The sequence below is a fragment of the Vespula pensylvanica genome, chromosome 25 (assembly GCF_014466175.1).
Source record: "Vespula pensylvanica isolate Volc-1 chromosome 25, ASM1446617v1, whole genome shotgun sequence".
In the NCBI taxonomy this organism is placed as follows: Eukaryota; Metazoa; Arthropoda; class Insecta; order Hymenoptera; family Vespidae; genus Vespula; species Vespula pensylvanica.
The window spans coordinates 1,877,461-1,902,912 of NC_057709.1; the positions used below are offsets into that span (position 1 = coordinate 1,877,461).

General features: G+C 24.2%; 4 protein-coding genes across 5 annotated transcripts in view; all 4 read left to right on the forward strand.

Moving 5' to 3' along the window:
• The first annotated feature begins 4,693 nt into the window (after positions 1–4,693).
• LOC122637302 (odorant receptor 13a-like) lies at positions 4,694–6,932 on the forward strand. Its single transcript, XM_043829316.1, has 5 exons — positions 4,694–4,923; positions 5,750–5,849; positions 5,919–6,029; positions 6,138–6,293; positions 6,749–6,932. Exons 1-5 carry the CDS (start codon positions 4,754–4,756, stop codon positions 6,797–6,799), a joined length of 588 nt encoding a protein of 195 aa, XP_043685251.1. The 5' UTR covers positions 4,694–4,753; the 3' UTR covers positions 6,800–6,932.
• Positions 6,933–9,199: 2,267 nt separating this feature from the next.
• On the forward strand, positions 9,200–16,570 carry LOC122637297 (odorant receptor 82a-like). Of its 2 annotated transcripts, none has more exons than XM_043829309.1 (7): positions 9,200–9,353; positions 11,042–11,489; positions 12,726–13,011; positions 13,691–13,790; positions 13,871–13,981; positions 14,970–15,125; positions 16,361–16,570. In XM_043829309.1, the coding sequence occupies exons 1-7, from the start codon at positions 9,336–9,338 to the stop codon at positions 16,466–16,468; spliced, it is 1,227 nt and encodes a 408-aa protein (XP_043685244.1). In that variant the 5' UTR covers positions 9,200–9,335; the 3' UTR covers positions 16,469–16,570. The 2 variants fall into 2 exon arrangements, with proteins under 2 accessions (XP_043685244.1, XP_043685245.1); XM_043829310.1 differs by lacking the exon at positions 16,361–16,570 and adding an exon at positions 15,205–15,344.
• On the forward strand, positions 16,536–21,259 carry LOC122637300 (odorant receptor 82a-like). The gene is made up of 7 exons (XM_043829313.1): positions 16,536–16,599; positions 17,353–17,800; positions 18,525–18,810; positions 19,524–19,623; positions 19,741–19,851; positions 20,896–21,051; positions 21,134–21,259. The coding sequence occupies exons 1-7, from the start codon at positions 16,582–16,584 to the stop codon at positions 21,182–21,184; spliced, it is 1,170 nt and encodes a 389-aa protein (XP_043685248.1). The 5' UTR covers positions 16,536–16,581; the 3' UTR covers positions 21,185–21,259.
• Positions 21,260–24,264: 3,005 nt separating this feature from the next.
• LOC122637214 (odorant receptor 22c-like) overlaps positions 24,265–25,452 on the forward strand; it is a 2,743-nt gene continuing 1,555 nt past the window's right edge. The window contains exons 1-2 of the mRNA XM_043829216.1: positions 24,265–24,322; positions 25,096–25,381. Coding sequence (XP_043685151.1) covers positions 24,265–24,322; positions 25,096–25,381 — 344 coding nt within the window. The remainder of the gene's footprint in view (positions 24,323–25,095; positions 25,382–25,452) is intronic.

The window sequence follows — 25,452 nt, forward strand, 5'->3', positions numbered from 1 at the left end:
TTTTGTTTGTTTGTAATTTATTGCTTTTATTTCTTATCTTTTCAACATTTATCGGGATGACGTATTCTTATTTTTTGTTATATTTTCTATCTATTACTGTATTTTTTTTATTTTTACAATGTTAATTATTGTTTTTTAATTTTTATAATGACATATTATATCTCTTAGAACATTTTTCTGTTTTCTTTATTAGTTTTCTGAATCTTCATTTTCAATTTTTATGCACTAGCACACAAAATACTATAAACTACGTATGCACATGTAAATGCCTATGTGTATCTCTGATTTGAATCTTGTGTTTATATTTCAATATCAAAAAAAAAGTTTTCTATTGACAGTAACTTCAAATTTTTTGTTTATATAATTATTGATGTTACAAAAATAATAATTTATAATTTGTTTAATATACATAATTTCAATTATATTTAATTATATATATGTATCAAATATATATTATATTTAAACTTAATTTTATTTTGATATACATAAATTTAATTTGAAAATCATTATAAATTAAAAATTTTTTAATCTGAATGTAATAATATATATATAAATATATATATATATATATATATATATATATATAAATATATATATAATGTCTTTACGTTATTTTAATTTATATTATATATATGTATATATATATCATTAATTTGCAAATTATAAATAACTATAATATAAATAAATATAATTATGAATGACTCTATATGTGTATGTGATTGCTGACATTACATATGATTGTAAGTGCTGCTTGTAAAGAAAAAAATAAATAATTTAAACACTAAGTTTATTATCATCAATAATTATTAATAGATTATATATATTTAACGTAATAGATCTATCGAGTAACATAACAATTTTATTTTATATTTTCTGCCATAATAAAATATAATTCACTTTGGTAAATACCCACTTCAGTAAATCCTCTTCGCACTTTGTAAGTAAAAATTTTTGTCACATGAAAATAATTTTGTTTTACTTCCTACTTATAACGAAATTTAGTAACAATTTTTTTCAAGAGCAATCCCAATGATTTTCAACATTTTTATTCTAATAACATCAGTGCTTCACCATTGTTTTTGTAAACTTCATAACTATCAGTTAGAAGAGAATTGACAACGAGGAGACTCGTGGAAGGCTAGTATTCAACTACTTAATAACTTGGATACCCCTCTATTTTCTTTTTTTCTTTTTATTTCGTAGTAATAGTGAGCGTCGCCGTTTCTTTTTTTTTTGGTCGAGAAATATTCACGAGGGCGTTTCGTAAAAACTTTCGACGGATATAGAGTCCGAAAAAAAGGTACATTCTACTTAGAAGAAAGGGTAGACAAAAATGATTAATGCAAAATACCGTCTGACAAGTGTTGATCAATTATTGTTGAGTCGACTGCGTTCGTTAGGAACTCACCCCTTCTCTTTTTTTTTCTTTTCTTGGCCCGTACCTTCGGTACAGATCGAAATTAACTCAAAAACTGTCTCGTTCTTTCTTTCTTCTATTTTTTTTTTTCGTTAGTCGTATGAATTATTCAACTGACCAATTTTAACCCCTTTCGTACACCCCTTTCGTAGTTTACGTCGGGAGTAGTTCGTGCTCGGGCAAGCAGTCTGTCGGTGACCTTCGAGCGAGCAATATGGAAGAAACCAGAGAAGTATGGTGATAACGTCCTTTGATTTTCTCTTCCTTTATAACTAGTTGTCAGTTTCTTCGACGAGTGCAATGTTTTGTGATAATAATCGCTCCGAGTGAATTCATTTGGACTTTCATGCAGAGAAAAATCATTGTGATGGTTTCAAATAATCGAAATCTTTTTTTTTTTCTTTTTGTATTTTTCTAACTCTTAAGATCTCGACGAAATATTGGGAATTTATTTTTAAAGTGCAATCAAATCTATCTTTGGTTTTTTTTTTATTTTTAATTTCATCTTTTTAAATCATTTTGTTTAATCATCGTCATGATTTGAAAAATTCGTAATTTTTATTAGAAATTTTGTTGATTGCTACAGTGGTATTTCATGTGACTGTTAAGTATCTTTTCGGAAAAGTCATGGTGTAATTATCTATAATTAATTCAAGAATTAATTAATTTATGTGTCAAGTGATATTCAATAAAATAATTTTCTAATGATACGAATCAATAGTAAAAATTGTGCGTGTGGTGCGATTAACAATTCTTGTTAACAAGTTTCTTTTCTGTTAGTAATTTATAAAAATGAAATCGTAACTAATTACTTTTTATTTTTATATTTTTATATTATAAGTAGAAATTATTATCTCGAATATCGGTGATTAGTTTAGTCCTTAATGATTCGGAAAACAAAAAAATGTAACATAAATTAATGTAAATTTTATGGCGATAATGATTTGTTATTACTATATTTGGATTTCGTTGTTACTTTTTTGTGCTAATAATTTTACATTTTTAATTTACTGACGACATTGAATTATTTTAGCAACTATGTTTATAGAGATAGTAGTATAATTTTATTTACTTATCACGCACGCAATAATTAATTTTTATAATAGAATTATTTTAATTGTATTAATTGTACTGTGGCTTTTGTGATGTGATATGAAAATACTGTGGCAGTCAATATATTAATTTTTAAATGTTAAAAAATTAATTTCTATATTATTATATACAAGCATAAATATATATTATACATTATATATTATATAATATATATTTGTGTATGTGTATATCTCTTAACATGTTTTCTTTTAGAAATTTTTGATATTGCATAATTTAAATAAGAAATTATTTTTATCATGATGTGTATATACATACATATATATATTAATAAAATATATATATTAATATAGTATATATATTAATATAATATATATATATATATATTAATATTTTAGAAACACATATCTTTTTATATATATAAGCGTTTTTACATATATAAATTTATTGACGTATAAAGCAAAGATTTAATTTAACGAAACTAATATTTTTTTGCGATGATATCACAATGGTTTCTTTTAAATAACTATTCTGAGTGAAATTTCATATCCCTATAGAAGATAATTAATTATTCAACGAAATACAACGATATGTAATAATGTTATTTTTATTTCCATAATTTTATTTTTTATTATTGAATATAAAAAACATTCAACCGTTGTATATATCATTTTTTTCACTGTTTATTAATTTTAAAAATATGATTTTGAAAAAGCTTTCAATAATATTCAAGCTATAATGTTAATCATTTGCATTACATAACTTTTTTTATTTTTATTTTTACTTAAAAATATTTTACTCATATTTCATTAATCGTTTCTGTTTATTAATTTCGTTAGAACGTAATTTTATCATTTTTTGATGTATTTCTTTTTAACTTCTTTATTTCTTTATATTTATTTAAAAGTAAAAAAAAAATTAATAATATTTCACAAATAGTGAAATTTTATCAGTGATAGTGTTAACGTAATTTTTAACCCATTATTATACAAAATGGCCACCACTTGGATCAATACTTCTTAAGGGATTTAAAAACGTCACCATTATTAAGTTGGCCAATAAGTAACAATCCAAAAGAAAAATATTATCCTCTAAAAGTCCTGAAAAGGAGTAATTGATTTTTGAAACGATTTAGATACTTTTTGTCTACATTGATATTAAAAATTTAAATATAGGGTACAAGCTTATTGGCCAATCGAATGCTATTCTTTCGAAACAAATTTTAGGTTCGTAATTTTACAAGCTAGGAATCCTTTTGAACCTTCAATTTTGCACTATACTATTTAATCGAAACATCATCGTTTCGCATTATTTTTTTCAAGGTTAAATATTTCACCAATACGAAGAAAGCGATTACGTGGAGCAAACGATTGCTTGGTTTTTCTGGAGTTTGGCCATTGGAAATTCGGGACTCGTTGTTCGTACCATTTCTATTTTACGGATGTCTTTACAGTTTTTTAGGACTTCTTGATCTGATCGATTACATCAAAGATTTTCATTACGTACTGACAAACATTATCGAGAATATGCTGATGGTTATGACGCTGACTAAATTTGGAATGTGCCGAATGAAATATCAGTCTTTGTCAACATTTTTGAAAGAAACAGAAAATGATTACACCATCGATAATTATAAAACCAAAGAGGAGAGACTGATTTTTATGAAATATAACAAATTTTCTTATATATTCATCATGGCAGCGTTACCATCGATGACCTTCATAATTCTTTTATATTATTTTAAAACTGTCATACCGGGTATAATTATGGGTATTACGATCATTTTTAACATTTTTATTATATCATTTTCTAGAAGAAATTTTAGATTTCCTTCTAACGAAATAATAGAGAAAAAGTATATATTTTTCTGACAAGAGTTATCTGGTTTCAAGGGAGATATATTATGGCATTTATTGTTCTCTATTTAATGAAAAATTTCAAGATTGTTTTCAAGGACAACTTTGTTTCTGCGAATAGGAACTTTCAATTTTTATAATGGCGATATATTTTACGTAAAAAAAAACAAGTAACTTTTGTCTGAAACATTTTCTTATTTACTTTGAAATTATCGAGATATTTGAATAATGTTTGTCGTTTAAACAATATTTTTCAAAGCTGTCGTTTAGAAATAGATGAATAATTTTACTAAATTTATTATCTTTCAACGCAGTTATGACAAATTCTACATCGGTATATAAATTACCTTATAAAATAAAACCGTTATTGAAGCCGTACGATGCAAAAAGTTATGTGTTTGGTTGTATACACGAATTTTTACGTATAACGATGGTCCTTTCCGCATACGTCGGAACTGATTGTTTATTGGCTTCTACCGGTTTTCATTTGACCGGCCAATTGGCTATTTTGAAGTGTAGAATGAAGGAAATTTTAAAGGATACCGATGGTTCTCGGCAAGGAATTCATAAAATGATTCTTCGACATCATCGTTTAATAAGGTGACGTTACTTCTTTAATTAAAGCGTTTAATTATCAAAGAAATGTCTATTGATTGAATTTTTTTTTCTCATTTCATATATTTCAAATAAGTAAAATATTATGATTTATAAGATGCTGGCTTTATGGATGTATTTTTGAGATCTGAATTTTTTGAAACTTTTTTTTTCTTTTGAGAAGTTTACTACAATTTGATTAGGAAAAAATTATATTGATTTGTTCTTTAGTAGAATTGTTTTTAACAATATGAATAATATTGTTTTAATAATATTGATTAATTAGATTCTAAGCAATTTAATTGGAAGAAAAATTTCAATGATTATGGGTTTTGCTATAGACTTATGTGAAAGTGAAAGTCCAGATACAATTTCAACAACACCATATATGTTCTAATATTCTAAGTGGAACAAATATCTTTTAATATTAATTAATATATATTCTTATTATAATTTTTTGTATGTATCAAAATATTTCTTTTTTATCTCAGTTCATTTCTCGTTTCTATTTTATCGCGAAATTTGAAATTTGAGATAATCGTTTTAACTCTTCAATTCATTTTCTCGCATTATTTTATATATAAAATCGAGCAAATTTTTGTTTGAATATATTTTTTGAATAAAATGAATTATTAATAATGATTAATGATAATTGATTTTTCCGTAAAAAAATTCGAACAATCTATTTTATCCCTGAAAGATATTCTTTAGCAAAAAAAAAATTTTGTTATTAACATGCACTTATATTACTTTACAATAGAACAAAATGTTTTTCTTTTGGTATGAAGATGTCATTATAAAAAATAATTTATCTTCCTCGTATCTGTTTCAGATTAGCTGAAATATTAGAAGACAGTTTTAACATCGTCATTTGTCAACAATTGTTAGGTACAACGATTCAAATTTGTATATCGAGCTATCAAATACTCTCCGTATGTAGATGCCACTCTACGTAAATTTTGCACCGTACATCCTCTAATAAATAATTTCTAATTTTGTAGAGTTTAGCGGTATTAGAAGGAATCGGTATATTAACGTTCGCTATATACGTTTTCGTTTTGTCGAGCACAATATTCACTTATTGTTACATCGGTGAATGTCTCATCGAGGAAGTAATTAATCGAATTCTTATAGAATTGCAATTTATTCTGTAATTTGATTCAATCGTTTATTGATACAATTTTGTTCCTGTTTTTTTTTGTTTTCTTTGTTTAATTCAGAGCACGAACTTGTGCGATGCGTTATATCATTGCGACTGGTACGAGCTATCGACGATCGATGTGAAATCCATTTATATTTGCATGATCCGTGCTAGAAAACCACTGCAATTGACTTGTGCGAAATTTTGCGTTGTGTCCTTGCGCACTTTTACCGATGTGAGTCGTTATTATTAATCTTTCTTCTTTCTTTTTTTGTTTTGTTTTTTTCTTTTTTTTTTTTAATTATTCATATTATTACGCTAAATTTTTCTTCTCTTTATTTTCTAATTATTCTTTTTTAATCGTTACTTCATTAATTTTTTTTGTCTTTTTTTTAGACTTTAGTTTTGTTTTTCTCTTACATCAATTTTTTTTTTGAGACATGATTTACGTTCTTCGATTTTGTTTTTTTTTAGAAGTTTTTATTTTTATTTATTAACTTTCTATGATTTACAGGGGTGAAGTGTTTTTGTTAATATTTTCTTCTTTGTACTTTTTTTTTTTTACTTTACAAATTATATTTCGTTGATTGTTTTTATTTATTTATTTCCTGAATTTTAAGATTTAATATTTTCGACAGTTTCAAAATTTCGAAGTTTAAATGATTTGTCGTATTTCTGTAAATTTTCTAGTTAATGAAGACATCAATGGCATACTTATCAGTATTGCGAACATTTATGTAAACTGATTTGTGAATTAGTCTGGAATAATTATTATTGGAGTATTATTACTAACATTTTGATAAAAATTTGAAACGTACCGCATGTGATAAATGTGCATAGCATGATGTTATTTAGATAAGTATTGATAAGATAAACATTATAGATGATATATTTGTTACTTCTATGAATATATTTGATCCAATTATCATTTTTAGATTAACTTTTCATGTTTGTTACTTTATTGTATTCGTTTTTAATTTTCTTTTTTTAAATTAATAAAATAAAAATCATTATATATATATATATGTATATATAATTATATAGCTATTTCAAGATTTTTAATTTATAATAATTTTTAAATCAAATATGTATATATTTAAAATAGGAATCATATTTATATATAATGGATATTATATATATTGCACAAATTATTAATTATTACTTTTGTAATATTGAAGTTTGTAAAAAATATATTTAGTTATTCTAAAGGAAAAAAAATTTTTTTTTTATTTTGAAATATTTGCATGAGATCTCAATCTGGGATATGTACATAAAACGTATCTATATCATCATTAACAATTTGACTATTTAGAAAAATATAATTTGATTTCTTTGATTGATACGTATTCGGCACAATGATTATTATAATTTGCTTTTAATATGATAATATTAAACGGATTTTGCTAATTGAAATAAATTTGATGCATTCATTAGGAGATAGGTGCGTTCGTTTGCAAAATTTTATCAATTTTATAAAAATTAAATTATAACTGAATTGATAAAAATAATTAAAAGAAAAATTAATGTTTCGATACATTAGTAAATATCATTACTTTCAAATAAAAAATGAAAGACGATATTAAAGCTAACGATATTATTCTATCAAAGAGAAAAATAAAGTAAGAATAAAGAAGATAATATAGAATATTACGAAATACAGTTTGTCCTATAATAACGTGTTCGGCTTAACAAACAGATGGTAGATAATAATTATGGTCCTGATTTTAAATCAAATTAGTAAATTACACCTCTCTTCTTAATACATCATTTTTAATCTCAGTTTTCTTTTTCAAATTGTCGACAGTGAACGAGATGGTTCGTAATCGTAATTTCGTATCATTATTGAGTCCAGCATGTACCTTACATTTTGATTTTGCGTTTCATTCTAAACACCGAACAACGGCCCGAAAATGTCCTAAGTAGAACTCTCTAGGATATATGGATAAATCAAGAACATTCATTAGAAAATGGTTAGAACGTTACAAAGACACGAAAAGCAAGTCGATGATTAATCGGATCGTCGCACCTGTGCGAAAATTCGCATAAAGCTTGTACGTAAATAAGTCTATGTGTATTACGAGTGTCGATAAAAATTGTAAAAAATTTATTTTAAAAAAGGACCATCATTGTCGGCATCTGCTAAATATCCGCTAAACAATTATTTTTTTTCCGAGAAAAATAAAGTTTGCATTTTACAGGAGGACAATGCATCGAAAGATCGGGATCAGAATCCGTCTAGAAAGTGATATTTGATTCATTAATCAATTGCACTAGCTATTGCAGTTGTCTGATGTTAATTCACGTCAAAAAAAAAAAATGTCTGGACGTTATAAAACACAATTATAAAACACAAAGACTTCATGGAAGACGAGTATTCAAACCATGAAGCAATTAATTCGATAAATTCATCGGATTTGAGAAGTCTTTATCACACGAATTACACTGTCAACTTGATACAAAATATACTTCAGTGATGATAGTCGATTATCGATGCTACTGTCGAATGGACTTCACTATTGATTCAAATTACATTTCAGTTTGAAGCACAAAGAATGTATATATGTATCTCACAAATTTTTCTTCTTAATTAAATCGAACAAACACATTTCAATCGTACGGATTATGCAGCGTACGAATAACACTTTGGTAAAGATTACAATGAAACGATGAAAGAAAGATTGTTATAGCGTTACATGGTTTATCCGATACTATTCTTATGACGAACACCATAAAAAGAAAATAACTTGGACTCTAACGAGGAAACAGGATATAACTTATTTTATAGGAGTAAGATCGATGGAAGCTTTTTATCGTCGTCATCCTAACACCCCAACGGAAAAGTTACTTCATGTGAAAGTTATCTTTGTAACAACGATGTCAACAACTTCTATTCGAGCGAATAAACTGAGATAGAAAAAAGAAAAAAAAAGGAAGAGCAAAACATTGTGCGAACGAGAGTTGTGGCAACGAAGTTTTTTTTTTTTTTTTTTATCAAAGTTTGCTAAATGTTTTCCCAGTACACCGGGTAAAGTTGAATAAATTTTTTATCTTTAAATAGTCAACCCCTGTATCAACGAGATACAGTTAACCGATCAATTTCCTAATATATTTTTTTTTCTCGTCTAATGTCACGGACAAACTTTCACTTTTTTTCTACTGCGTAAATACATTATTCAAATGTGCATTTCAAACTCTTTTTTCTATCAAAAGCGAGTTTACAACGGGGGTTGATCAACCGTTTTACTCTCAGTCAGTTGTGAACCTTCGAAGGGATAATATGGAGACAAAATTGGAAGTAAGACGGATAATTTTTTTTCTTGTTTCACTATTATTTCTGTGCATTATATAATTTTGACGTCGCAGGTATATATTGGTTATTTATTATTTATATTCTTTTCGTACGTTTTTTCTTTTCTTTTTTCTTTTTTTTTCATAGTAATTTAAGCATATTATTTATATATTGATTTTGTTACTAACATTACAATGATATAATGAAATGAATTTCATGAGAATTTTTTTTTCTTTACTTTTGATTTTAATGAATTGCGTTTTATTAAAATTGATCGTACTGATTTTTGGAATTGTATTGTAATGATTGGTTTTTAGATTGCCATATTTATAGAATTTCTTTTCTTTTTTGAATTTATAAGTTTGATGATAATTTTGTTTATCTTCTGAACTTTTCTTTTTAGATTAGAGATCTAGATTATTTGTTCTTATTGTTAAAAAATTTTTTCTAATTATTATAATAATTAATGTATAAAATTGTTATAAAATTTCTTTCAATAATTTTCCTCTTTAATTTTTCTCTTTTTTTTAGGTTTGTGTAATAATATTGGTATTTTTATATAATGTGATTTTATATATTCTATATGACATTTATGTCATACTTATATGTTATTTATGTCATTTTTATGTCACTTAAAAATATAATGATAATATATTAACTATATATTTCTTTTCTTTCCTTTTTCTTTCAGTTGTTACTTTTATACAGATTGTTGAAATGAAAATTGAATGGAAAGAAAATATTTTGAGTAAATAATTAAAATATTTTACTTCGTATTAATTATAAATGACTACGATATTTGTTTGTCATACTGAAAATTTTTATCAGAAGAATGAATAAATCAATTTTTTTTTAATTTTATACTAGAAAAGAAACTAACCTTTTTTATGGAAAACTTTTTTCATTTTTCGAAGTTATTTGACAACAAAAATGATAAATCGTACAATTGATAACGTTTGTATATGTTTATGTCTTCTACATTAATTATATATATATATATATAATATATACTTAATTACTATACCTCATTATGATGTCAAAGTTATAAATTGTTTTTCTTCTTTTTACTCTTTTTATTAATATAATTATTAATAAAATCTGAAAATTAAATATTATAATAAATTAATAAAAATGAATATACTAGCATATATATTATTTTTTAAAGAAGAAAAGAATTAAAATATTTAAAATTAAAAATGTTTATTATTATTATCAAAACTCAATTTTATTGAGTCAATTATATTATTTTCATCATTTTATATAATTTTATATTTTAATTAAGGCAAACAAAATTGGATAAATATATTTAATTTATAAATAATACATTTCATATAATAAATTGATTAAAATTCTAAATATTTTCAGTAATATATCTATTAAACAAAAAAAAATATTATATAATTCAAATAAAAAAGAAAAAAATATCTTTGTCTTTTAATAAATTTAATATATTACGGTTATTTATTATAAATCTTAATAAATCTAATTTTTCTATTTATTTATTATTATAAGTTATCCATTTTATCGTATTAATGAAATCGTTAATACAACGTTATATAATTTATTTCTTAAATTATAGTTACAAAAAGAAAAGTTCTTTGTTTCATTTCTAATAATTTATTATATCTTTTTCAATTATTTATTTATTTATATATATACATACATATATATTATATTTATTTTTATGATTACAGGCAATTGATGTAACTGAAGCAATGAAGTCGTTATTATGGAACAAACAATTACTGAAATATGTTGGAATTTGGCCACTTGAGATATCTAATGCCCTTTTTTTCTTTTTTTTTTTTTATTTAATCCTACATTGTTCATTAACATTTGCCGAATTGACACATCGTAAACACAGTCTCGGAGATGTCATGTCGATTTTCACCGAAAATATTTTACTTCTAATGACCCTAACTAAAATAACAACATGCTGGCTTAACAGGGAATCGTTAGGACATTTGCTCATCGAATTAGATGATAATTTCATCGTCCATAATTACAATACGCTCGAGAAGAGATTCATTTTCATGAAGTATACCAAATTGGCGAAATATTATTTTTTAATAGCGGTTACCTCGATGTCTGTTGCCGTTGGATTGTATTACGTAAATGAGATGATACCGAACGTTAAAATTGGTAATCGAATTTGTCGAATTTTTATCAAATATAATTTTATTAATTATGATTTAATCTATAAGTGAATGCATGCATGTATGTATGTATGTCTGTATAATGATTGATTATAAATTATGGGTATATTTGAACTTTCGTTGAAAGCAAAAAAGGAATGGTTTTATGATTTTATGTGACTTGGCAATACAGTTTCTTTTTTTTTTTTAATAAATTGAACTTTCAAAAGATATTTAGAACTTTAATCAATTTGTTGAATGAAATGTATATATTTATTTATAAATTAAATATATTTATAATTATATTAAAATTAATTTTCTTTAATGGTTGCGTTAAATATTTATACATTATATATGTATATATGTATATGTATATATATATATATATATATATATATATATATATATTGTATGTATACGTACATATGTATACGTACATATAGCGTGTTCGTAATTCCATACATAATATATGTGTATGTATATATATATGTGTGTGTACGTATATTTATTTATACATACATATATACATACATAGATATATACATACACATATTTATATATATATATACACTCAAGATATACATTTTTTAAAAGAATAAAAAATTAACTTGAGTCAATTAAAAATATTTATCATTATATTAGTTTTATCTTTCATCAATTATTGAGTAAAATATTTATACATTATACATACATATATTTGTTAATATATACATATTTGTTTACATTCATTTTTGATGTTTATATTAAAAATATACATTATATATACATATTTTTAAAAATCATTTTACAAAAATTTTATATAATATAAATGTGCAGACATACAGTTACATTATTTCTAAAAAGTACGAAAGATTTTTCATTTAAACAATTTGTTTAAATAAAAATATTATTGAATAATTATATATCATATAATTATACATTATATAATTATAATTATATATTATATTGAAAAATTATATAAAATACTATAAAAAAAAGAAAGAAAATATAATTTTGCTTTAAAAACTAATATTTATTTATTAATATTATATAAAGTTGATTTAAATAAGGTAACATTTATAAATTAATAAAAAAAAAGTTAATCAAAAATTATTTCATAAAATATATATACACACACACATATATGTATATATACATTATATAAATTATATATATAATATTATAATATATAATTAATATATTATATAAATACTATATAAATTATTACATAAATATATACATATATATTCTTTATTTTTTACAGCAATAGGAAATTCATCAACGGGCTATAAACTACCCTACAAAACACGAAATATCGTTGATATAAGTGATATTAGAGTCTACATTTGTCTCTGCCTTTATCAAACCTTAGTAGTACCCGTTATTACACTAGGTTACGTCGGATTCGATTGTTTGTTCACCAATCTTGCTTTTCATATTACCGCACAATTTGGAATTCTAAGTTACACGATCAAAGAAATTCTAGACGATCCTAACGATTTTCAATGTAATATGAAGAAACTTGTACTTCGACATTACAAATTGATAAGGTAAAACCAAGATAAAATTTCTTTAATTATAATTACATATTTTTAATTTTTTTTTTTCGGATGCAATGCAATAGAAATAAAAAAATGCAAACGATTTTGAAAGGAGATGTTTGATATAATGCAAGTTAGAAATTTTAAAAAAACACCAAAACATTTTTTAATAAAAAATTCTTTTTATTAGATCTCAATGGTGGAAATATCATGACGATTATGGTTTCTTTATTCGTTGTTAGTTTCCAAGGTGATTGATCAAAATATCAAATTTGTTTTTTTTTTTTCAAACAGAAACCAACATTTTTTTTATAACGTCGACATATACTACATGAAAAAAAGTAACATGTAATTTTTGTCTAAAATATTTTTTTTGATATCAAAATAAATACTTTGTCGATTAAAATGCATTAAAAAAAAATAAAATGCATTTAATTACCCAACAAAATACATATTGATATAAATAATGAATATCACACATCATTTTCAAGAAATATATTCCATTTCTTCTCTGTACGGTTTTAACGTGACAGTTCGTTCTGTACGAAGAAAAGGATATACCTGAACAAAGAATTATAACTTCAATACCAAATGTATATATAAATATTTTTTACTTTTTATTTATCATATTACATCTATCATCGTGTTATGTAAATGTCTAATATATTTTATTCGATATTTTTTTTAGACAAGCAGAAACTTTGGAAGACAATTTTAATGTATTAATATTACAACAATTGATGGGAAGTACGTTCCAACTTTGTATATCTGGTTACAATACACTTTTGGTACGTATTGCAATGTACGAATGTAACGAATGTCTCTGATGTATATTTTCTTTTTAATTTTTATAAATTTTTTTTTTCAGGATTCAGTAAAGAAAGAAGGATTAACAGTCGTCATATTTTATTCGTATGCTTTTTGTGTAATGAGTACATTGTTTACTTATTGTTATATCGGCGAGTGTCTTATTCAAGAAGTAATTAAAATTAACTGACGAAATATAGAGTGTCTTATTTAATTTGATTATCAGTAAAATTGTTTAATTGCTATTAGCAATATTTTAATTTCAAATGAATTTTAGGTTCGTAAATTTTTTATTATAATTGATTTATTTTTGCTTTTATTTTACAAAAAAAAAAGAAAAAAAATCACTTTTACAAATAACGATTAATAAATTTGTGATATTTATTTTTAAGGTGAATGAAATTTAATTGAAAAAAATATAGATATATTTAGAATCCATCAATATTTTGCTTAATATTAATAATTATTAATAACTATTAGATACATCACCTAAAATCATTAATTAAATACTTCAAAATTTTTAATAAATTGATTAATCATTCCTGAGATATCAAAGATGACAAATCGAATTAAGTAACTAAATTGTTGTATTAAGATTTTTATATATAACAGTTTTTATAAATAGGTGTCTCATATCACATTATCCACTAAACATCTAACAACTTTTGTTTGAAATATTAGTTTAAAAAAATATTTCCATCAGAGAAATGTAGATATAACAAAGAAATGCAGTTTAAAATTGAGACACCCCATATATATCATTAATCGAATTATTTATAATTTTGTAATTTAACATGAATTTATTTCATATACACTTATTTACTATAAATTAGAAAACAAAATTATTCTTTACCAATCAACAAAATTTCAATTACATTTCAAAACATAATAAAATATTCTATATTATGTTTAGATTAATATTTACGAAAAAAATTATTTCTTCTTTTTTTGTTGAATTGTTAAAATGTTGCTTTACGATATACAATATCAGAAATATTTCTTTCTGGTCAAGTTTATAAAAAAATATTTACGACTTATAGTAGTAAATCCTTAATACTTCAAAACAAAACAAGTTGATTGCGATCAAATTCGATAGGACACTCTGTAATACATCAGTCTCTACAATCCACTAGCTATTGAAATTGTTTTAAAAAATTTAGAGTTCGAGTCTGAGTACCGCATTTTATCGTTACGAGTGGTATAATGTATCACCGCTCAACTTAAAAATGGTAAAAATTTGCATGTTGCGAATGAGGAAACCACAGCAACTAACTTCCGGTAAATTTTTCGTCCTATCATTGGCCTCCTTTACCGACGTAAGTATATAAAAAAAAATATTTACAATTTATATTTAAATTAACATAATAATGTGTTTAACATTAACCTGTTTTATAGATTCTCAAAACTACGATGGGATATCTATCATTACTACGAACACTTATATGAAAAATTTCTGTTTATCCTATCGATACATTTATTACTATGTTCACTTTTATTTTTCATAATAATTAAATATCTTTCTAAATCAACTGATACTCTTTTTAATAATAAAAAAAAAGAAAAGAAATACAGTTTCTATTCGGTATTGTTTTTATACGTTTCCTCTTTTTTTTTATAAAATCAATGTCTTTTAAAAATGAATGTGCGTTGTTCAATCATAAAAAAATTTTTTGAATTTCATATCACTCACGAAATCTTAATCGAAAATCCTATCGTGTATACTATGCTAAATATAATATATGTATATATATATAATATATATGTATATTATATAAATAAATGTATATATTTTTATTATATTATATAATATTAATATAAAAATATATTACAACAATAATAAAAATTATTCTACTTACTAAATATTCAATGAATAAGTTAGATATGTACTGAACATGTCGATGAATAATATTGACAATCCTTGTATTGATTTTTCTGCTCCAATTCGAACATGGGGATACCGATTTCTTATTGTTGATAATTGATTAAAAACTTGAAGTATTATGTATCGTAGAATAAAGTTTACCAGAAAGTTATGGCAGTTGATAGATGTATAGAAGGAGACACTTATGGAAATGTATGGATATTTTCAAATTAGTTCACATCAGAACTTTTCTTATCAATTAATTCGAACGAACACGTTTCTATCGTATATATCGTGGAGCATATAACTAAAAACTTCTGTAATGAACACAATGAAACGAGAAAAAGAAGATTGATTCAGTGTCTCTGTATACGATACTATCTTCATGACGAGCACTATAAAAGAAAAAACTTTGTAGCAAACGAGGAAACAGGATATAACTTATTAGAAAGGGAGATAAACTCGGAGGAAGCCCTTTATCGTCCTCACCCTAATACCCCAACAGAAAAGTTACTTCACGTGAAACTTTCTTTTGTAACGACGGTATCAATAACCCCTGTGCGAGCGTAGAAAATAAAAAAAAAGGAAGTGAAAGTGTTGAGTTGCAGCAGTAAAGTTTTTTCTTATCAAGCACTTGCTAAATGTTTTCCGAGCATATCAGACAAAATTTAATAAATATTTTATCTTCAGATTGTCAACCCCTGTATCAGTGAAAAACAGTTAACCGATCAATTCCATAATACCTATTTTTCTCGTCTAATGTCACGGAAAAACTTTCATTTTTCTTCTACTTCGTAAATATATTATTCAAACGTGCATTTTTAACTCTTTTTTTTTTCAAAAACGAGTTTACAACGGAGGTTGTTCGATCTTTTTGCTCTCAGTCAGTTGTGAACCTTCAAAGGGATAACATGGAGACAAAAATGGAAGTAAGACGGAAAATATTTTTTTTCGTTACTGTTACTTTTGTACAATATGTAATTTTGACATCGCACGTGCATGTTGTTCTTATATTATTTAATCTTTTTTCATATTTAATTTTCTTTTTTCTTCTTTTCCCTAGATGCTAGCTTGTTACTATTATATAGATTTTATTATTAATATTATGATATTCGAACGAAATTAATCTAATAACAATCTTTTTTCTTTTCTTTTCGATTTAATAAATTATATTTAATTAGGATTGATCTTATTGATTTGTGTATTGAATGTAAATAGCTTATCTGTTGATCAACACATTTATACATTTTTTTTCTGTGAACAATAAATTTGTGTCATTTATCTTTTATTTCATAAAGTGAAAATTAAAAATTTATTTTCATACTGCAATTCTAGATTACTTGATTTCTGTTTTATATTTTTATATGTAAAAAATTTCGTTTTATAATAGCGAACGTAAATAACACAATAATTATAAATGTTCTTATAATGATTTTTCTCTGTGATTTTATTTTCTTATTTCGTTTATTATTAATTTAGGAATTTTTTTATTTCTAATAATTCATTATATCATTTCTAATTATTTGTTGATATTTATCTATACACACACGCACGCGTGCACACACACACACACACACACACACACACACACACAATTGTTGTTGTTGTTATTGTTGTTATTATTATTGTTATTATTGTTATTATTATCATTATTATTATTATTACTACTATTATTATTACAGGCAAGAGACATAACCGAAGCAATGAAGTCGTTAGTATGGAACAAATATTTGCTGAAATATATTGGACTTTGGCCACTTGAGATTTCTTATGCACACTTTCTCTTTTATTTCTCCTATCTTTTCTTACATAATGCGATGACAATTTCCGAATTGAGAAATAGTAAACACGATTTCGAAGCTAACATGCAATTTTTTACCGAAAACGTATTGCATCTAATGGTGCTAACGAAAGTAGCGGTGTGCTGGGTAAACAGACATACATTAGGACGCTTGCTCGCAGAAGTAGAAAATAATTTCGTCGTCGACACTTACAATACGTTTGAGAAGAAATTCATTTTCATGAAATATAGCAGATTGGCGAAATATTATTTGATAGCAGCGGTAACCACGATGATTTGTACTACTGTATGTTATTACATTCATGCGTTGCTGCCAAACGTGGAAATGGGTAATCGTTCTATCAAGTTTATGCAAGTGATAATTTTATTAATTCATATTTTATCCATTTTTGTGCGTATATATATTGATTACAAAATTATGAACCCTATTGATTGTCTTCTTTTGTTAGGAACGAAAAGAAAAAAGAATTTATAGAAACACGTTAAGCAAACATTCATGTTTTCACTTGAAAAATATATTCTAATAATGCGAAATAATATGTCAGATTTCCGGTTTAAATCTGAAATTTAATGACTAGTATTTTTATTTTGGAATATCGTATTTTGTTAATTTTTGTTAGTAATTATTTATTTCGATGGTTTAATCTATTATCATTTAAATTAATCTATTTATTGCCAATGTTCAAACAATCTTACTATTCAATGAAAAAATGAAAAAAGAACGTACAAACACTTCTAGAATAAATATGGCTATTAACTTACTATGGCTTTTAATTTGAGAAAAGAATATCTTTAAAATTAATTTATAATAATGACAGTTTAATTAATTCGATGAATTAGTTCGAAGTGTTCAATATTTTATATTACTCATAATCGTTATGTTCTAATTATAATTATTGCTCAAAATTCATCTAAATTTTATTTTCCAAATGCAGTATCTAAAATTCATATATACACATATATAAATTATATATGTTATATATCAATTATTTTATTTCTATTTAATATAAATTAAATATATTTTCATTATATATTATATTTTATTCGTTACAGCCATATTAAATTCGTCATTGGGTTACAAACCACCGTACAAAACAGATACCTTTGTCGATATACATGACATTAGGATCTATATTTGTCTTTGCATTTATCAGGTATTCTTAGTACCGACTATTATACTCGGTTATGTAGGATTTGATTGTTTGTTCGCCAATCTCGCATTTCATATTACCGCACAATTTGGAGTACTCAGTTGTATGCTCAGAGAAATTCTCGACGACTCTAATGGTTTTCGATGTAATATAAAGGAACTTGTACTTCGACATTATAAATTGATAAGGTAATTTTCTTAAATATAATACAAATTTTGTGTCTCAAATCCAATGCAATACAATAATTGCAATGTAAATCATGTTATTTTTGACTAAAACATTCTTCGAACGTGTATTATTCGATTTCGACGGTGAAAATTATTATTTCGTGGCAATTATGGTTTCTCTATTTATTGTAAATTTCCAAAGACGTATTTCAAAGAGTCACTTTTGTTTTCTTTTTCAAGCAGTAACTAACATTTTTCTTTATAACGTCGACATATACCACGTAAAAAGAAGAACAATTTTAAATAAAAAAAGGAATAATTTTTGTCTATATTCTCTAAAAATTTTTTTCAGGATCAAAATAAATACTTTGACTGTTAAAATGTATTTAAAAAGGAAACGAAATGCATTTGATGATTCAACAAAATATATATATATTAATATATATATTAATATAAATAATTAAAGTTATATATTATTTACAAGAAATATATTCCATTTCTTCTTTGCAGAGTTTTAATGTAACAGTTCATACTGTATAAAGAAATTCAAAAAAATTTAACTTTTTTTAATTGTTTCAAAAAATATTAATCAAAAAATTATAATCTCAATAACAAATGTATTTTAATATTTTTAAATATTAATATGAATATTTTTATATATATTTTTTGTCACTATTATATCTATTATCAGTTACGTAAGTATTTTATATATTATATTCGACATTTTTTGTTAGACAAGCAAAAATTTTGGAGGATAAATATAATGTAATAATATTCCAACAATTGATGGGATCAACCTTTCAACTTTGCGCATCTGGTTACAATACACTTGTAGTACGTATTACACGTAATATATTAATGTGATGCAATTGATATGTTAATGCAATTAAAAAAAGTAACATTTCTGAAGTTTATTTTTTCTTTTTTTTAATATTTATAATTTTTTTTCAGGGTTCAGTGAACAGTCAAACATTAACGGTGATGGTATTCAATTTTTATGCTTCGAACACATTATGTACATTATTTACTTATTGTTACATCGGCGAATGTCTTATTCAGGAAGTAATTGAAATTACTTGATAAGGTACAGAGTGACTTATTTAATTTGATCGTCAGTAAACTCGTTTAGTTGCTCTTAACAATATTTTAATTTCTTATAAATATTCATTCACAAATTTATTATTGCAATTAATTTATTTCCATTTGATTTCATAAAAAAAAACAAAATAAAAGAATTACTTTTACTAACAAAAACGTTTACTAACAAATCTGTAATTTTTTTTTTGAAGAAGAATGAAATTTAATTATTAAAAAAATATTTATTATATTTAAAAACATTCAATATTTCGCTTCGTCTTAATAATTAATATTAATTTGTTTGATACATTAAATAATATTACTTATTAAATATTTTGAATATGAGATTTGTTATATTAAATAAATTTATTAATCATTCCTAAAATTTTAAGTATGACATAAATTAAATTAAATGACTTAATTAATTTGTTAATATATACTCATTAATATATTTCTGCACACGGTGCTTGATTTTAATAAAATTACATTTCCTTCTCAAAAGCTAGAAAATTTTATTTCAAATATTTTTATAGATCCATATATATATATATATATATATATATATATATATGTAGATCCATATATATATATTCAATAATATATATATATATATATATATATATATCCATTTTAATTGGAGATATATAGTTATACCCTTCAGGATTGGGACTTTAGATATTAATGATTTAATATCAATTTATTTCACTAAAATTTATTTACCATAAATCAAAAGAAAAAATAAATTAATTTTTATAAACAATAGTCTATTTTCTTCTCTTTTCTTTCTCGAATTTTCAAAATGTTACTTTATAATATATAACAACAAAAATATTTTTTTTCGAGCAGATCAGAGACTTAAGTCGAATCATATCTGATTTGTATTTATTAAAAAATATTTACAATTTATAGTAGTAAATCCTTAATATTTGAAAATAAAATCAGTTGATTGCGATCAAATTTGATATAACACTCTGTAATATATTGATCTCTCGATATTTATTAGCCATTGATATTATTTAAAAAATTTAGAGTTTGAGCCTGAATACAGCAATTTATCGTTACGAGTGGTATAACGTGTCACCGATCAACTTAAAAATGGTTAATATTTGTATGTTGCGAATGAAAAAACCAGAACAACTTACTTCCGGTAAATTCTTCGTTCTATCATTGGCCTCCTTTACCGACGTAAGTATTTACAAAAAAGATAAATCTAAAATTTACGTGTAAATTAATATTACAATATGTTACTCGTTAAACTCTTTTATAGATTATTAAAACGACGATGGGATATCTCTCATTAGTACGAACATTTATGTGAAGAATTTCTTTTTCTCCATTTATTACTAAGGTCACATATTTTTCGTAATAATTAAATGTCTTTCTAAATTAACTGATTCTCTTTATAATAATATAACAAGAGATTCATATATATGTATATATATACACACATATGATTCAATTAATTTATGAAGTTTTTTTTTATTAACCTTGATTTGCTTTAGAATTATTGTTCAAAAAATACGAAAGTTTCCATACAAGGATGTACTAAGCGAAATAGATTTTTTCGTATATTTTTTGAAATTGTATAATTTCATGAATATTCAGTGAAAATTTTAGGTTATAGACTACTTCAAAATGGCGGAGTTTCATCATCATAATTTTTCATTTCCGTTCTCAATTGTTTTTGCATGTTGCTAATGAAAGATCCAAAACAACATACTTCTGGTAAATTTTACGTTCTATTATTGGCTTTTAACGACGTCAGTATATAAAAATGTATAACTTATGTTTAAATTAACATTAGAAGGTGTTACTCGTTAATCTGTTTTATAGATTCTCAAAACTACGATGGAATATGTATCAATAATATAAACATTCTTATGAAGATTTCCTTTTATTCTTTTTTGATCTACTTTCTAAATAAAACACTATTATTTTTCATAATAATGAAATACTTAAGTCAATTTTAACAAAAGGAAGTCAATCTCCACAAGAAAAAGAAAAAAAAAATTTCCATTCTATATATCCATTCATTCATATTTTTTTTCTTCGTTATTTCGGTTTTTCTTCGCAAATTCTATATAAATTAATGTGCGTTGTTTAATCAAATTAATATATAGTTATTAATTATTAACTATAATTAATTAATATATTATAATAATAATTATAATAATTAATATAAAATTAATAATTATAATTAATTAATAAAAATTTTTTGTATCCATTACAGTCATGAAATCTTAACTGAAAATCCTTTCCTAATGTATATTATGCTAAATATAATATATGTATATATATATATATATATTATAAATAAACATATATTTTTATTTTATTATATAATATTAATATAATAATATATTACATATAATAAATATAATAAAAAATTATTCTACTTACTACATATTCAACGAATAAGCTTTATATACGATTGAACATGTCGATGAATAATGTTGATAGTCCTTGTATTGACTTTTCTGTTCTAATTCGAATATGGGAATCCGATCTCTTATTGTCGATAATTGATTGCAAACTTGAAGTATTACGGTGAGTATAATGCACGTAGTTATCGTAGAATAAAGTTCACCACAAAGTTACGGTAATTGATAGATGTATAGAAGGAGACACTTATGGACGTCGGAAATGTATGGGTATTTTCAAATTTATTCACATCAAAACTTTTTTGATCAATTAATTCGAAAGAACACGTTTCTATCTTACGTATTATAGTACAACTAACATTTTCGTAATGAACACAATGAAACGAAGAAAAGAAAATTGTTACAGTATCTCTTAGTACATACGGTACAATGCTTATGACGTGCACTACAAAAGAAAAAACTTTGTATTAACGAGGAAACAGTATATAACTTATTAGAGTGGGGGATAAACTCGGTGGAAGCTCTTTATCGTCGTCACCCTAATACCCCAACAGAAAAGTTACTTCACGTAAAACTTTCTTTCGCAACGACGATATCAGCAACCCCTATACGAGTGAATTAGTCAACGTAGAAAAAAGAAAAAAAGAGGAAGGAAAAACGTTCTGAGAACAAAAGTTATAGCAGTAAATTTTTTTTTTTATCAAAGTAGTTGGTAAATGTTTTCCGAGTACATCGGATAAAGTTGAATAAATATTATATCTTTTGATTTTCAATCCCTCTATCATCGACGTACATTTAACCGATCAATTCTCTAAAACGTTTCTTTCCCCTCCAATATCGCGAATAAACGTTCTTCATCTTTTTTCCTGGGTAACTATAATATTCAAACGTGCATTTCTAACTCTTTTCTTTTATCAAAGGCGAGTTTACAACGGGGGTTGATCAACCGTTTTGCTCTCAGTCAGTTGTGAACCTTCGAAGGGATAATATGGAGACAAAAATGAAAGTAAGACGGATAATATTTTTTCTCGTTACACTTTTACTTCTGTGCAGTATGTAATTTTGATATTGCACGTGCATATTGTTTTTATATTATTTAATCTTTTTTTGTATTCAATTTTCTTTTTTCTTCTTTTCCCTAGATGTTAGCTTATTACTATTATATAGATTTTATTATTAATATGATGATATTCGATTGAAACTAACGTAATAACAGTATTTCTTCTTTTTTGTTGCATTTAATAAATTATATTTAATTGATTTTATTAATTAGAGCATTTAATTGTAATAGCTTCTCTGTTGACTACCATAGTTGAGCAATTTTTTTTTTCTATAAAACAAGTTTGTTTACGATATATTTGTTTCATTTGACAAAGTGGAAACGAAATTTATTTTAAAATTAAATATCTAAGTTCGTTGGTTACTTGTTTATTTTTCTTAAATTAAAAAAATTGCTTTTCATAAAAATAAAAATGAGTAACACAGAATGATTTGTAAATGTTTCCACAATATTTTTCCTCTTTGATATTTCCTTCCCATTGCATTTATTACTAATTTAGGAAGTTCATTGTTCTATTACTAATAATTTATTATATATTTTCAATTATCTATATCATTATTATTACAGACAATAGATGCAACCGAAGCAATGAAGTCATTACTGTGGACAAGAAAATTGCTGAAATACCTTGGAGTTTGGCCACTCGAGATTTCTCATGCACTTTTTCTTTTATCTTTTCTTTATCTTCTCGTGCATTGTTCGTTGACATTTGCCGAATTGACATATGGTAAACACGATTTCGGAGTTAACATGGCAATTTTCAACGAGAACATATTGTTTCTAATGACACTAATGAAAATAACGATGTGCTGGATAAACAGACAATCATTAAAACGTTTGCTTGTCGAAATACAAAATAATTTCATCGTCGACAAGTACAATACGTTTGAGACGAGATTCATTTTCATGAAATATACCAAATTGGCGAAATATTATTTATTAGTAGCAGTTACCTCGATGGCTTTAGCTACTACATTTTATTATATCCAGGAGTTGATTCCTAACGTGAAAATGGGTAATCGTTCTATCAAATTTGTGCAAATGATAATTTTAGTAATTAATATTTTATTTATTTTTATGATTGATTACATACAGAGATTATGTATATATATATTACATTTACAGATTGATTACAAAATTATGAACTTTGTTGAATATCTACTTTGTTAGGAGAAAAGAAAAAAAAATTTATAAAAATACATTAAGCAAACTTTCACGTTTTCATGTGAAAACTGTATTCTAATAATGCGAAATAGCATGTCCGACTTCTGCTTGAAATCGGAAGATTAATAACTTTTTAGTATTTTTCTTTTGGAATGTCGTACTTTGTTAACTTTTTATTAATTATTTATTTCAATAGTTTAATATATTATCATTTAAATTAATCGATTTCTTTCAAATGTAAACAATCTTAATATTCAATAAAAAAATGAAAAAAGATATAGGAAACTCCTAGAATGTATAGGGTTACTAACATACTATGAAGGCTTTTAATATAAAAGATGAAAAACTTGAAAATTAATATACAATAACAATAATGATAATAGTATAAATAATTCGATAAGTGTTGGAAATATTTGTGAAATATTTCTTTCTACTCAAAATCGACATATTCAAGTTACATTTATACGTTCTAATTTATCTATATTTCTTTTTCTGTACTAAGTATGTGAATTTTATATATATTATTATATAAATCATATAAATATGTATCATATACATTACTGTATTTATATATCATATAACTTATACATGTTTCTATCATATATTATATTTTATTCGTTACAGTGATGAATAATTCTTCATGGAGTTACAAGCTACCGTACAAAACAAGAACTTTTATAGACATACGTGACATTAGGATCTATACCTGTCTCTGTATTTACCAGATGTTGATACCACCGTGTGTTGTATTAGGTTTCGTCGGATTTGATTGTTTGTTTACAAACCTAGCATTTCATATTACCGCACAATTTGCAATTCTAAGCTGTATCCTCAGAGAAATTCTCGACGATTCTAATGGTTTTCAACGTAATATAAGAGAACTTGTACTTCGACATTACAAATTGATAAGGTAAAAACGAATAGATAAGGTAATTCTCTTAAATATAATACAAATTTTGTTTTCCAAATTCAATAAAATAC